The 12,466-nt window shown below is 41.4% G+C and overlaps 1 protein-coding gene across 1 annotated transcript; it reads right to left on the minus strand.

Annotated features, from left to right (window-relative positions):
* Positions 1-6,320: 6,320 nt before the first annotated feature.
* On the minus strand, positions 6,321-11,457 carry LOC140908370 (interleukin-17F-like). The gene is made up of 4 exons (XM_073335347.1): positions 11,438-11,457; positions 10,115-10,131; positions 7,342-7,600; positions 6,321-6,555 (listed from the first exon to the last, which is right to left on the minus strand). The coding sequence occupies exons 1-4, from the start codon at positions 11,455-11,457 to the stop codon at positions 6,321-6,323; spliced, it is 531 nt and encodes a 176-aa protein (XP_073191448.1).
* Positions 11,458-12,466: the final 1,009 nt, after the last annotated feature.

Genomic DNA, 12,466 nt, shown 5'->3' on the forward strand with positions numbered 1-12,466 from the left:
TTCTAAAGCACTTGAGGGATCCAGGAGTACAAGTCTCATTGACTTTCAGTGTGATTTGTGCTCCTAAATTCCTGAGGTGTTTTGGAAAATCTCCTCCTCAATTCTTTTCAGGTACTAACTTACCCAACCTCAAACTAACCAGTTGTTAGGTACATGCAACCCATCCTGACCTCTGCATCCTTCGCAGGTCTGTATTTTCTGTAGTTTTCACAAATGAGATTTCAGTGGTGACAATGACAGACCACAGACTTACTCCTTCCAGGAATGACAGCAACATCTAACATCCGGGACTGCTCAAACCAGCCAGACGTTTGAAATGTGGGACATTTTTGTTTTTCTTTTCTCAACAAAATAATGCTTTAAATAAACGCAGACAGACAGAGCGCTAGCTTTCCACCCCACCTACGCCTCATCACAGCCACTGCAGAAATGCTTTGTCAGCTTGCCCTACATTCAACACCTCTGCACAGCACTGATTGGTGGTGAGGCTTGCATTGCAGGGGCATGAGTATGGAAGAAACCACTCCAGAGATGGGCAAGTCTGCGTTTCACCTCACTGGTGGTTATCTTCTACCCTCAGCAGTCTAATGAATTCATGTATAGTTCCTCTTACCCACATGGAATGAACCCTGACAACAGATAATCTGTCTGCTTGCATCAAATAGTTTTGAGATAAATTGAGTTGGCTGGAAATTGAAAAAAGCAATTTGATGAACAAATGTTGAAGTTGTTTGCTTTTAGTAAAATAGACCCTAAAAAAAACTAAATAAAAATTTGGAGCTAAATATTGGTATTTATAAAAATAAAAAAAAAATGCTTTCAAAAATGAAAATGTTTTTCCAAAATGACTGTCAGAAAAAAGAAACAAGAATATAATACCTACGTCTCACAGAGTGCCTTGCATCAGTAGATTTCAAAACACTTCATAATCTTTAATGCACTAATCCTCACAACACCCTTGCGAATTATTAGCCCCATTTTACAGATGGGGAAAATGAGGCACCACTTGCTCAAGGTCACCCAGGTAGTCAGTGGTAGAGCAGGGACTCAAACATGGATTTCTGAAGTCCTTAACTAGGCCCAACCACTATACTGTAAAAAAGAGAGTAAGGAAAAGAGGAAAAAGCTATAACACAATAAAGCAAAATGTTCTATATACATTTTGATTAACAATTTTAATTAAAATGTTGAAAATAGATTTTTCACACAAAAATGTTCAAATTTGAAAAAAAAATCACATATCAATATAAAAAATCACTGAAACATTTATGACCAGCTCTAGAGAAAAAATCAGTCAGATGTTTTTAAGCTATCAGTGAGCTAAATAACTAATTTTAAGGGTTTAGCTGCCTTTTGTTGTGCATTTCATATCACATTCCACATCAAAAATCACATGTAGCATTTCCACAGCTCTTATCTTCAAAGAACAATGTACCGAAAATGAAAATGAACTAGATCTGTGGGGTAGGGAAATTAGTATAATCACCTGGGTTTTATAGATGAGATAACTGAGACAGAGGTGGTCAGAATTTGCTGATTCAGTGAAATTGGAACTTTTTTGTGGGGGGCAGTCCGATTTTGCCAAAGTACCGACAGAGTCTAGGTAAGTGTCTGTTGGAAAAGTGCTGGTTTCCTGCCAGGTTGCCTGTCTGGGCTCTCAGCAGCCTGCCTGGTTGTCTGCCGAGTCCATGGCTTTGTGGCAACCTGTGTCCCAGGTCTTGTAGGGTCTATGACCTTGTGCCAGCCAGCCATGTGGACTGTCTTGGAGTTCCAGTCCCTTTCATGGATAACTTACACATTTTTTGGTTTTCCTTCTCAATTGGAACCAACCCAGATTATGAAATATCAAAATCCTCTGTAAAAAGAAATCACCTTTCTCTGCACAGCTCTACTGTTCATACAATAATAAACATGTAGGAGGGTCCCTGAGAGGTCATCTAGACCTCCCGCCTCTGCTGAGGCAGGACCAAGTGTACGTAGGCCACTTCTGCCAGGTGTTTGTCCACCCTGTTCTGAAAAACCTCCAACGATGGGAATTTCACAACCTTCTTTGGAAGCCTATTCCAGAGCTTAACTACCCCTCATAGTTAGCAAGCTTTTCCTAATATCTAACCTAAGGCTATGTTTACATTACGAGCTCAGGGTGTGATTCCCCGGCTGGCGTGCACACGCTCACGCTAGCTCCGAGTAGCTGTGCTAAGACAGGTAGCGGCCGCAGAGGCATGGCTGAGCTGGGCTGAGTACCAACTTGCCTGAAATTGGTGGGTACGTACTTGGCACAGCTCAGCCATGCCTCCGTTGCTGCTACCACAGCTGCATCGCTAGCTTGATGAGCACTACTGCAGGTATGTGTGTCTGAGCAGGGGAATCAGACCCAGAGCTCACAGTGTGGACGTAGCCTACCTCTGCTGCAGATTAAGCCCATCACTTCTTGTCCTACCGCACTGGACGTGGAGAACAGCTACGCACAGTCCTCTTTATAACAGCCCTTAACGTATTTGAAGACTCTTATCGGGTCCCCTCTTCGGCCTTCTTTTCTCAAGGGTAAATATGCCCAGGGTTTTTTTTTAACCTTTCCTTATAGGCCAGGGTTTCCAAAACTTTTATCATTTTGGTTGCTCTCCAATGGAGTCTCTCCAGTTGAGCTACATCTTTCCTGAAGTATGGCACCAGAATTGAATACAGAATTCCGTCTGAGGTCTCACCAGTGCTGAGCAGAGAGGAACAATCACATCCCATGTCTTACAGGACGATAGCAGCCTTTTTTTGCAACTGAATCACACTGGTGACCCATTTTCCATTTGTGATCCACTATAACCCCCAGCTCCTTTTCAGCAGTATGACCGCCTAGCTGCTTATTCCCCATTGTGTAATTGTTCATTCTTTCTTCCTTCCTACATAAGGTACGTTGCCCTGGTCTTTATTGAATTTCATCTTGTTGATCTCAGAGCAATTCTCTAATTTGTTTAGATAGTTTTGTATTCTGATCCTGTCCTCCAAAGGGTTCACCACCCCTCCCAGCCTGGTGTCATTCACAAATTTTATAAGCATACTATCCACATTATTGTCCAAGTCATTAATGAAAATATTGAATAGTGCCAGACCCAGAACTGACCCCTGCAGGACCCCACTAAATCTACCCTCCCAGTTTGACATAGAACCATTGATAACTACTCTTTGAGTATGGTCTTCCAACCTACTGTCCACCCACCCTATAGTAATTTCATCTAGACCACATTTCCCTAGTTTGCATATGAGAATGTCATGTGGCACTGTGTCAAAAGCTTTACTAAAATAAAGTTATATCATGTCTACTGCTCCCCCGCCTCCCATCCACTAGGCCAGGAAGGAAATTAGGTTGGTTTGGCATGATTTGTTCTTGACAAATCCATATTGGCTATTTCTTATATCCCTATTATCCTCTAGATACTTACAAACTGATTGTTTAATAATTTATTTTGGTATCTTTCCAGGTATCAAAGTTAGGCTGATTTGTCTATAATTCCCTAGTTCCTCTTTGTTCTCCCTTTTAAAGATAGGTACTATGACTGAATGCATTCCTGTATTCACATCCTACACACCACTGTAATAATCTTTGTAAACAAATGTGTGTTGGGAAGTATCATTTGAAACCTAATAATGTACTGGTCAATCATATGCTGAAATGTGTGTAGCAACATTATATATAAAGTTATGAACATAAGCTAAAATTCTGTCTGAACTGTGTTTACCACACAAGTCTGGGGAGGGGGTAAACCTGTTTCTCAAAGACAAAGGACAAGCTGACACCTCTAGCCAGGTGCCATCAAAGTTGATTGGCACTCACTGGTCAAGTGGCCATTCTTTGGCAATGAAGCAGGGCAGGAACAGGTCGATTTGCATTTTAGCAAACAACATGAAACCTCTTTCACCTCGAGACTCCATATCTCCATCCTCAGAGTGGGAAGGAATTTATCTAGTGGTAACCCTCAGGAAAATGCAATCCAAAGGGGGATTGGACTATAAAAGGGAGGGGCAAAAACACCCCAAGATCTCTCTTTCTTTCTCTCCGTCTCTCTGTTGCTCTTTCACTTTCACCTAAGAAGATAAAGGAAGCAGCCTTTTGACTTTGTGAAGGACCCAGGCATGAAAATTTGCTTAGCAATGTTGCTGGGAACATGTGGTAAGGATTTGACCTTGACCCCAGTCTAATTTGTTAAGTTTTAGCTACTAGAAAGTGTTTTATCTTTATTTCTCTTTAATGCCTTGTACCTGTACTCACTTAAAATCTCTCTCTTTATTATTAAATAAACTTTTAATATTTTTAATCAAAGCAAATCCCGTGCTGTGTTTAAACTGAGCTGTTTGGTAACTCCATTTGAAGTTGCAGGCTGTTGGATATTGACCCCTCAGAGGGGCAATGGACCTAAATATCTGAACTGTCCAGGAGAGGGCTGGACCGTGCAGGACACACTTTTTCGGAAAATTTGGACTGGGAGTGTGCTGGGGTCACCCTGCAAGTACTAACCAAGGCTGCTGGAAGCCTGAGTGTGGCTGATGTGTTGCTGACTGGTTGCTGGGGCCAGAGTTGCTGGACCAGGACTGCAGCTATACACTGACGCTCAGGGTGTGACCTGCATGCTGTTTAGCTGTTTGTGAGTGGCCCAGCTTGGGAGAGACAACAGCAAAGCACTGTAAGGCACCCAAGGTTGCAGGGCAGGTGGTGATTCTCTGGTCTGGATTGCACCCTGGAATGTGATAGGGTATGATGTTTGCCCTTCTACAGCCTTCTGGAACCTTACCTGTCCTCCATGAGTTCTTGAATATAATTGCTAAAGGTTCCAAGTTTGCTTCAGCTAGTTCCGTAGGTTTCCTACACTGAATTTCATCAGGCCCTGCTGACTTGAATATATCTAAATGATCTAAATACTCTTTAATGTGTTCTTTCCCTATTTTGGCTTGTGTTCCTTTGCCCTTGCTGTTAATATTAATTGTGTTGAATATCCAGTCACTATTAACCTTTTTGAGAGACCTGAAAGCAAAATAAACATTAAACTTGTCAGCCTTCTTGATATCATCAGTTATTAGCTCTCCTTCCCTGCTAAGTAGAGGACCTACACTTTCCTTACTCTTTCTCTTGCTCCTAATGTATTTAAAGAACCTCTGTTTATTGCCTTGTTCCTGATTTGGTGGCATGTGATAGACCCCTACCATGACCTAAGTCCTATTTTTCCCCCTTTTATCTTTACTCAGAAACTCTCAACTGCTCTGCCTTTCACCTTCTTCTGGACCTCTGAAAAAGTATATGTATCCTTGATTTATAATGCAACACCTCCTCCCTTTTTTCGCTGCTTGTCCTTCCTGAATAAGCTATACCCCTCTCTACCAACATACCTGCCACTGGAATTGAGTGACTTGGCGATGTTGTGTCACAGATAATGTGAAAACTGTGCTGCAGATGGCAAACACAATTAGTAGGTAAATCAGACATACACAAACAAGAGAGCTGAAGAACCCTGCTTCTTCAGCTCTACCAAAAAGGAACCTCTGTCACTTGAGCTCTAGGAGATTTCCTTTAAGAGACAGCAGTAGTAGGGACCTTATCCTCTCAGTGGATCACTCATTAGATGGCAACATTGCACACAAAGAAACAGTAGATTTATTCACCAGATTTTTATTGAATAAATACAGATAATAATCAGATTATTTGAAATCTCACCCCTTAATGCTATAAATAATTTTATAAATAGATCATTTAAATAGAGATGCAAAAATATACCATTTCACCACTGTTTTCCTGGGGGTTTACATAGATAGTTAAATGACTGCAAATTTGGTTTTATGTTCAATATCCATTTGCAGAAAAAGAAAGAAAATGACATTTTGCTTTTTTTAAAGTCTTGATCTGTTCAAATATAATAATTTACTTTTATGAGCACTTAAAAAAGCCTCTGGATTTTAGAATCAGATTCAGGTTGATTTCCCCAAGCCTTTGGTTGACTCTAGAGCTGGTCAAAATGGTTTGAATTTTGAAATAAAAAACAACAAACAAATGGGGAAAAGGTTGATATGAAATTATGAAAGTTTTTACACTTTTATCTCCCACTTATGGATCTGGTTGAATTTTGAATTTCAGAATTTCAAAATCTGGAGGAATTTTTTTTAAAAAAAATTGTATTTCTCCCCCTTTTCTTGCCAGCTGTCTTTGAATCTGGCTATTGATTATGGCTTGGCCCAATTCCAGTGAAATCAGTGGGAGTTGGCTCAGGCCGTTTGTTAAATCTGATGCCCATGGCTGGTTCTCCATGTGGTTCCTTCTTCTGATCTGCTGGCTTCTCTTACTACAGGTAGTGGATGATGGGCCTGGCACAGGTACAGCCCACAGTGACCAGCTGTTTCTCCAGCCGGTAGGTGTGCTGGCAGCCTCTCTGCTCCCTTTGGAGAACAAGGATCTCATGTTGGATGGGGATGGAGTTCATGCTGTAGTCCTCCTGTCCGGTGGAGTCCACACAGCTGTAATGGCGGCACTTGGCCTGAGCGATCACTTGGGGGAACCGGTTGGGATCTTCATTAATGCTGTGAAGCAAGATACAAAGAGAATGAATTGGTCAAAGTGGAAGCCTGGCCACTGCCCTGAATCAGCAGGGCTTTCTCCTCAGCTAAATCTTGCTCATCACCCAGACACAGTTTGCAAATGCCTCCTTGAGATTCACCTTTTCCCATGATTCATAGAGTCATCTTGTGCTGGGTCAATGTCTGAGCTCCTGCAATGCTCAGTCACCTCATGAGTCTGACTAGTTTCAATGGGAGTTTTTGCCTGAATAAGGATTGATTACAACTGGATGAAGACTTCAGTATTAGGCCCAATGTTCTCAAAGCCTAGTGTCCCACTAACATCAATGGCAAAACTCCAATTGACTTAAATGGTGTAGGATTGAGCCCTTGGGGGTATTTTGCTGGACTTTCTGAGGCAGGATTTGCACTCAGATATGTCAGACCAGAAATGGCTCTGAATAAAAGAGCAGTGATAAATCCTAAAGCTAATTAGTTTTCTATCCTTAGGGCTGAGTTGGACCATCCTTTTGTTCACTGTTTGTACAGCGCCTAGCACAATGGGGTCTTAGTCCATGACTGGGGCTCCTAGTTGCTACCACAATACAAATAAATAATAATTAATAAATTTCCAGTTATCATTTTTGCATGAGGAATCTGACCATCACCACATGGACTGGCAGGTCAAAGTTAATATTTCTGGATACAGCAGTGCACTGTGTTTTGTCCTGGGGACATCCCCTCTGTATGCCTAAGCAGTGCTTTGGAAGAGCCCAGTGCATTTCCAGACAATGGGGACATGAACTGTACCTGTAATCCCAGGGAGACATAGACCGGTTATTGACATCATGACCCACTTTGGTAGCATGCTTTGTGCTACTGATGTTTATGTCAACTTTCACACTAAGAGGGAATCCGGAATCTTTTTGGAGAGGGCAGTCATCACTCTTTTTCTCATCAGTGCCTCTCTCTATGTTGAATCCAGTCTGTACTGCCTTTCCATAGGCTGAATTCTTAGCCTGGAGCACCAGGATCAGCATTAACAGCAGTGAACAGAACTGAAATAGAGAAACACCATGATTAGTTAATGACCTAATAAATACATATATAATAAATAAACATCATGATTAGTTAATGCAGAGCACAGAACGCAGGAATGTGCTGTATAGCTTCAGCAACAAGTTATATCCTGAAATTCAATTCTTGGCTTGGAGGTCTCATGCAGGCCCAACTCTGCTTGTGGTTGGTAGGTTCAGAGATGAACGAAGTTCTCCTTCATTCACAGAAACCTTTTGTGTCTAAAGAGAACCCATGACAATTCTGATGATTTTTATGAGATGGATGCACTTGTAAACATCTAATATATATAAGTAAGTTCATAGGAAGATACACACCTTTGCAAAAATAAAGCAGAGTGTGGGTTAGTGTTTAGGATTGGGAGCTAGGAATCCTCTTTCCAGGCCCAATCTCTGCTGGTGTAAATAGAATAACTCCATTAACATGTGTGGACTTTTGACCATTTACACAAGCAGAGAATTTGTCCCCCTGACTCCAAATTTTGTGCAGAGATAACTCGTCAATGGCTGAAGGTAGAAACATCAAACTTAGTTTGTTCTGTTGATCTCATTGAGACTAAATATAAAACAAAGTCTGAAGACCATAAGTTTTTTTATTGTAAGTTAGTAGTCTAAGAAATTCCAGGTTGTATTAAATAATAAATAATCTAATTTAACAAATAATTTCACATAAAGGATCTCTACTCTAAGAAATAAGCACAAGGAGACACAGTAAGGTTGAGTTTTCAACCTTATTGTTTCATTTCCTGACTTTCGAGTGCCTGAGTTCTCAAAGTTAATATTGAATTAGTGCTAGCTTTGGGTATCAAAAATAATATCTCCTACTAATCCAGAACAGCGCCAAGCAGCCACAGCATACTAGTGATTCTGATCCTAAACATTAGAATTTTTTAAAAAGAAAAGATTTAGGATTGATATTTTATATCTTCAATTGGTTAGTGATATCACATAGTAGCATTCTCTGTGGTTTCCTTGTTTACTTTTCATGTATGACATTTTTAACAATTAAGAAAAAAAAAAAGGAAATACCCAAACAAAAAACTAAGTTAAGGTTGACCGTACAAACCGGTAACTAAATGGTAAAAGAAAAATCAAGCATTATAAACCCAGTAATTCAGAATTACAGTGAATTGTAAACATTTTAAGGTACAAAAATGCATAGTAAAGGTGCTAATAACCATTACTCTGCCCTGTAGTGATGCTATGCAATAGCCATATGTTTTAATATTTGCTGGTCCCAATTTAGATTACATTGATTTTTAAAAATATCTATTAGAAATTACATCGGTTACAATCAAATTTAACAAAGCTAGTACTTACCAATGGAGCACTTCTTGTAAAAGTCATCATATAGCAGTCTCTCTTACTTTGTCTGATGTGTGTATAGGATATTTTCAACTGAACCTGTCTGTGTGCACGAACTTCAGGGCTTTATATAAGGACTTCTTCTCTCACTGCCCTAGTTTCCATTGCAATTCCATTGCAATTGGTTTTTCCCAACCTTATTTGTGGTTCTTGCTCTGGACTATGACTTAACTTTACATAAAACTTTACATAAAACTTCCACTCCATGAACTTCAGGAAATGAAGTTATTGTGGTAACTGACAAACTGCTACTCGTTAACCTTAAAACCCGTTTGATTTCAAGGAGTTTGAGTATAAAATGTCATAAGTACTAAATTAGTGTCATCAGTTTGGAATATTTGCATAATTTGCTCCCTTTCTGGAACAAAATTGAAGTCAGACACAAAATCCTTATGCTGTATTGATCAGAAATAAGGTTAGGTGCTAAGTGAATTCAGGTAACTGTGGTTAATTCATCAGATGTATGTTGAGATACTTTGTGGTCTTTCTTGGCAACACCACATGAATCATAGATGCGGTAGCGTTACAGAAATATAGGAATTGCCAGACTGGATCCTACCCATGGTCCATCCAGTCCAATGTCCTGTCTCTGACAGTGGCCAGCACAAAATGTTTCACAGGAAGGTACAACCTCCCTGAAGTGGACATTTTGGGGAGAACCTGCCCGCAAGGAAAGTTTCCTCCTGTCTTCCAATATTTATTAGAGGCTGGCTTATACCCTGACACACAAGGATTTAAATCCCTTCCCGAACACTTGGTTTCTTTTAACGTTTACTCTTATAACTCAGGATGATCTTGTTACCTATATCAATACCCAATTTCTGTTTCAATTCTGCTAAGATCTTGGCCTCAATTAAGAGTGTGGTAATGAGTTCTGCAGACTAATAATGCATGATGTGAAACCTTACTTCCTTTTACCTGTTTTGAATTTACCAGCCTTCCGTGTCATTGAATGGCCTCTTTTTTTCTGAGAACGGGAGAAGAGAAATTCTCAATCCACTTTCTCTATCCCATTCATTATTCTTTCTGTCTGGAAGATGGGTCATTCAGAGTGCCAACAAGTTAAACTCTGTTGGGAGGATAGGCAGAGATGAGATGTGCTATTGTTATGCTGGAAGGAAGATAATACTTAGTCCTGCCATGAGTGCAGGGGACTGGACTAGATGACTCTCAAGGTCCCTTCCAGTCCTATGATTCTATGATTATCTATCTCTCTATCTATCCGTCGCCACCGATCACCGTAGTATCTGAACACTTGCTATTTAAAATCAATGGCAATAGTGAAGTGGCTACTTGAACTCATGTTGGGTGGTAGGAGTTTAAGTTAAAAGGGGCCATCTGTGTCATTTTCATGATGAAAAGGCTTTTTTTTTGAAGGGGAAGATTTTGCATTGTTTCCTAAAGCCAGTCAGACTCTGGATTCGTCTGACCTCCTCTGGAAGTTTGTTCCATCGCTGGATCCCCTCAACTGAAATGGTCCCCTCTTGTTCCCCTTCTCCCTAAGGTGAACAGTCCTTCTCTTTTCAGCCGCTCTTCATACAAGAATTTTTCCATGCGCCTAATCTTTCCCTTAAGGCAGCCTATTCACAGATGGGAGAAGAGTCATCACACACTGGTACAAAGAGCAGATTGGTTCATTATTCAGGGCCTTGTTTTACAGTTGATTTTTCATTCTAGACTCATTGGCTGGACCGAAAGAGGCCAGCAGAAGGAATCCCTCCTTCGGACACCATTAAGAGAGGGAAAACATATGGGACTTAACAACACACAGGACGTGCTAAGAGTGTCCCAGGATAGACAAGGCTAGCTTGTCTGATGTGTGTATAGGATATTTTCAACTGAACCTAGGGGAGAGATAGATCAGTGGTTTAAGCATTGGCCTGCTAAACCCAGGGTTGTGAGTTCAATCCTTGAGGGGGCCATTTAGGGATCAGGGCAAAAATTGGGGATTGGTCCTGCTTTGAGTAGGGGGTTGGACTAGATGACCTCCTGAGGTCCCTTCCAACTCTGATATTCTATGATTCTATGGTGGAACCTTGTTTGTGCTCCAAGCAATGTCTGATGGTGTGGGAAGGAAGTTATTGCACGTGGAACAATGGCGGGTTGTAAACCTTTGGAAGTACTAGGGGCCTGAAGCTGCAAGGTGCTCAGCATCACCTGTGAGGTGCTGAACCCCATCAGTGCATTCTACCTTCAATGGGAGCTGAAGGCACTGAGGCATTAGTACGTCCTAGGCCATATGCCAATGCACTGATGGACAGTATGTTGGGCAAAGAATTTTAATTGGACAGAGGATATCATGTACATCTACAAAGCCACTGAGTCAATTCTACCTGTCAGTCTTCTGTCTGAAGCCCATTGGTAATGCACCCTATCACCAGGGTAACCAGGTGCCACATACACCAATGAAATGCAACCATTCATTCAGCAGGATTTGGCAGTGTTTCCACTGATCCATCACTCACCAGCAGGGTCCCTCTGCCATGTTTGGGGGAGGCATAGCTGGCTAGTTTGGCTCTGACATTATTGTAAGGCGGTTGGTGAAAACAGGTGAGTCTGGTGTTAAGCCCTGCTGGTGGACAGGCTCCGCTTCCTTCTGACTTCTGGTGGTGGTGAGTTCCACAGTCAGGGGCCCCCTCAGAGAATACGGAATCCCAGCTTCTGAGAGTTCCAACTGGGGTTTTATCAGCCTCAGTGTCCCTGGTTATAGCAACTGCTCATTTTGTATTCATTTCTTACGTAGGCAAAACTCCTACTGAAGTAATTGAACACACCAAAAGATTGGGCCCCAGTTTGACATTTTTTAAGCCTGATCTTGCAAGATGATCACTTCTTTGGGAGCATCTCCAGCATTTGGCTGCTGGATGAGATCCTTGGCTGGTGTGGAGGATCTGGTCCTCTTTACCTTACATCAAAGGTCCTGGTGGATACATTTCCCCTGTGACTTGACTTGTCATGCTTGGGGGAGTAGCTTTATTTCTTGACACACAATCTCCATCCATTCTTTTGGGGATACTGAAATTCAAAACCTCCAGGAAAGGTTCAGCATCAGCGTTATCTGGATTGATCATATTTTCTTGGTGACCTTTACGTTAATAGATTATATATATTGAAAGGGATAAATCCAACCCTGGTATAAAGAGCAAAACCCTGTTAACTTCCAGAGAGTGTTGTGGGATGTATTTGGTCTATATCCATGTGTCCATTCATCTCTCTTGTGGCTTTACCTCTGGGATAGACTTGTACATCTCCCATCCCATCTCAGACATGGAATAGCTCTTGCTCCAGGTGCGCTCTTAAATTGTGTCAGGGTTGGGAAGGAAAGAATAGGAATAGCGGAGCAGTGATGCAAAATTGCTCCTTTGGGGCCAGACCCCATCTCTTGTTCAGGTGCCTTGGCTCCAGTGCAGATGAGGTGCCTGCCAAATGCACTGCCTACATGCACCAATGCACCTTCTCTGCATTGAAACTCAGGCATAATTCAGTTCTCCGAG

Source organism: Lepidochelys kempii, chromosome 3 (assembly GCF_965140265.1).
Source record: "Lepidochelys kempii isolate rLepKem1 chromosome 3, rLepKem1.hap2, whole genome shotgun sequence".
NCBI lineage: Eukaryota > Metazoa > Chordata > Testudines > Cheloniidae > Lepidochelys > Lepidochelys kempii.

What these genes read in the sequence shown, in the direction of transcription:
- LOC140908370 (XM_073335347.1), bottom strand. Translation starts at nt 11,457, where the DNA reads ATGGCAGAGGGACCCTGCTG. An exon ending in ATGTCTCCCTGGGATTACAG is followed by an intron (nt 6,556 to 7,341) that starts GTACAGTTCATG and finishes CTTGCTTCACAG; the next exon opens with CATTAATGAAGATCCCAACC.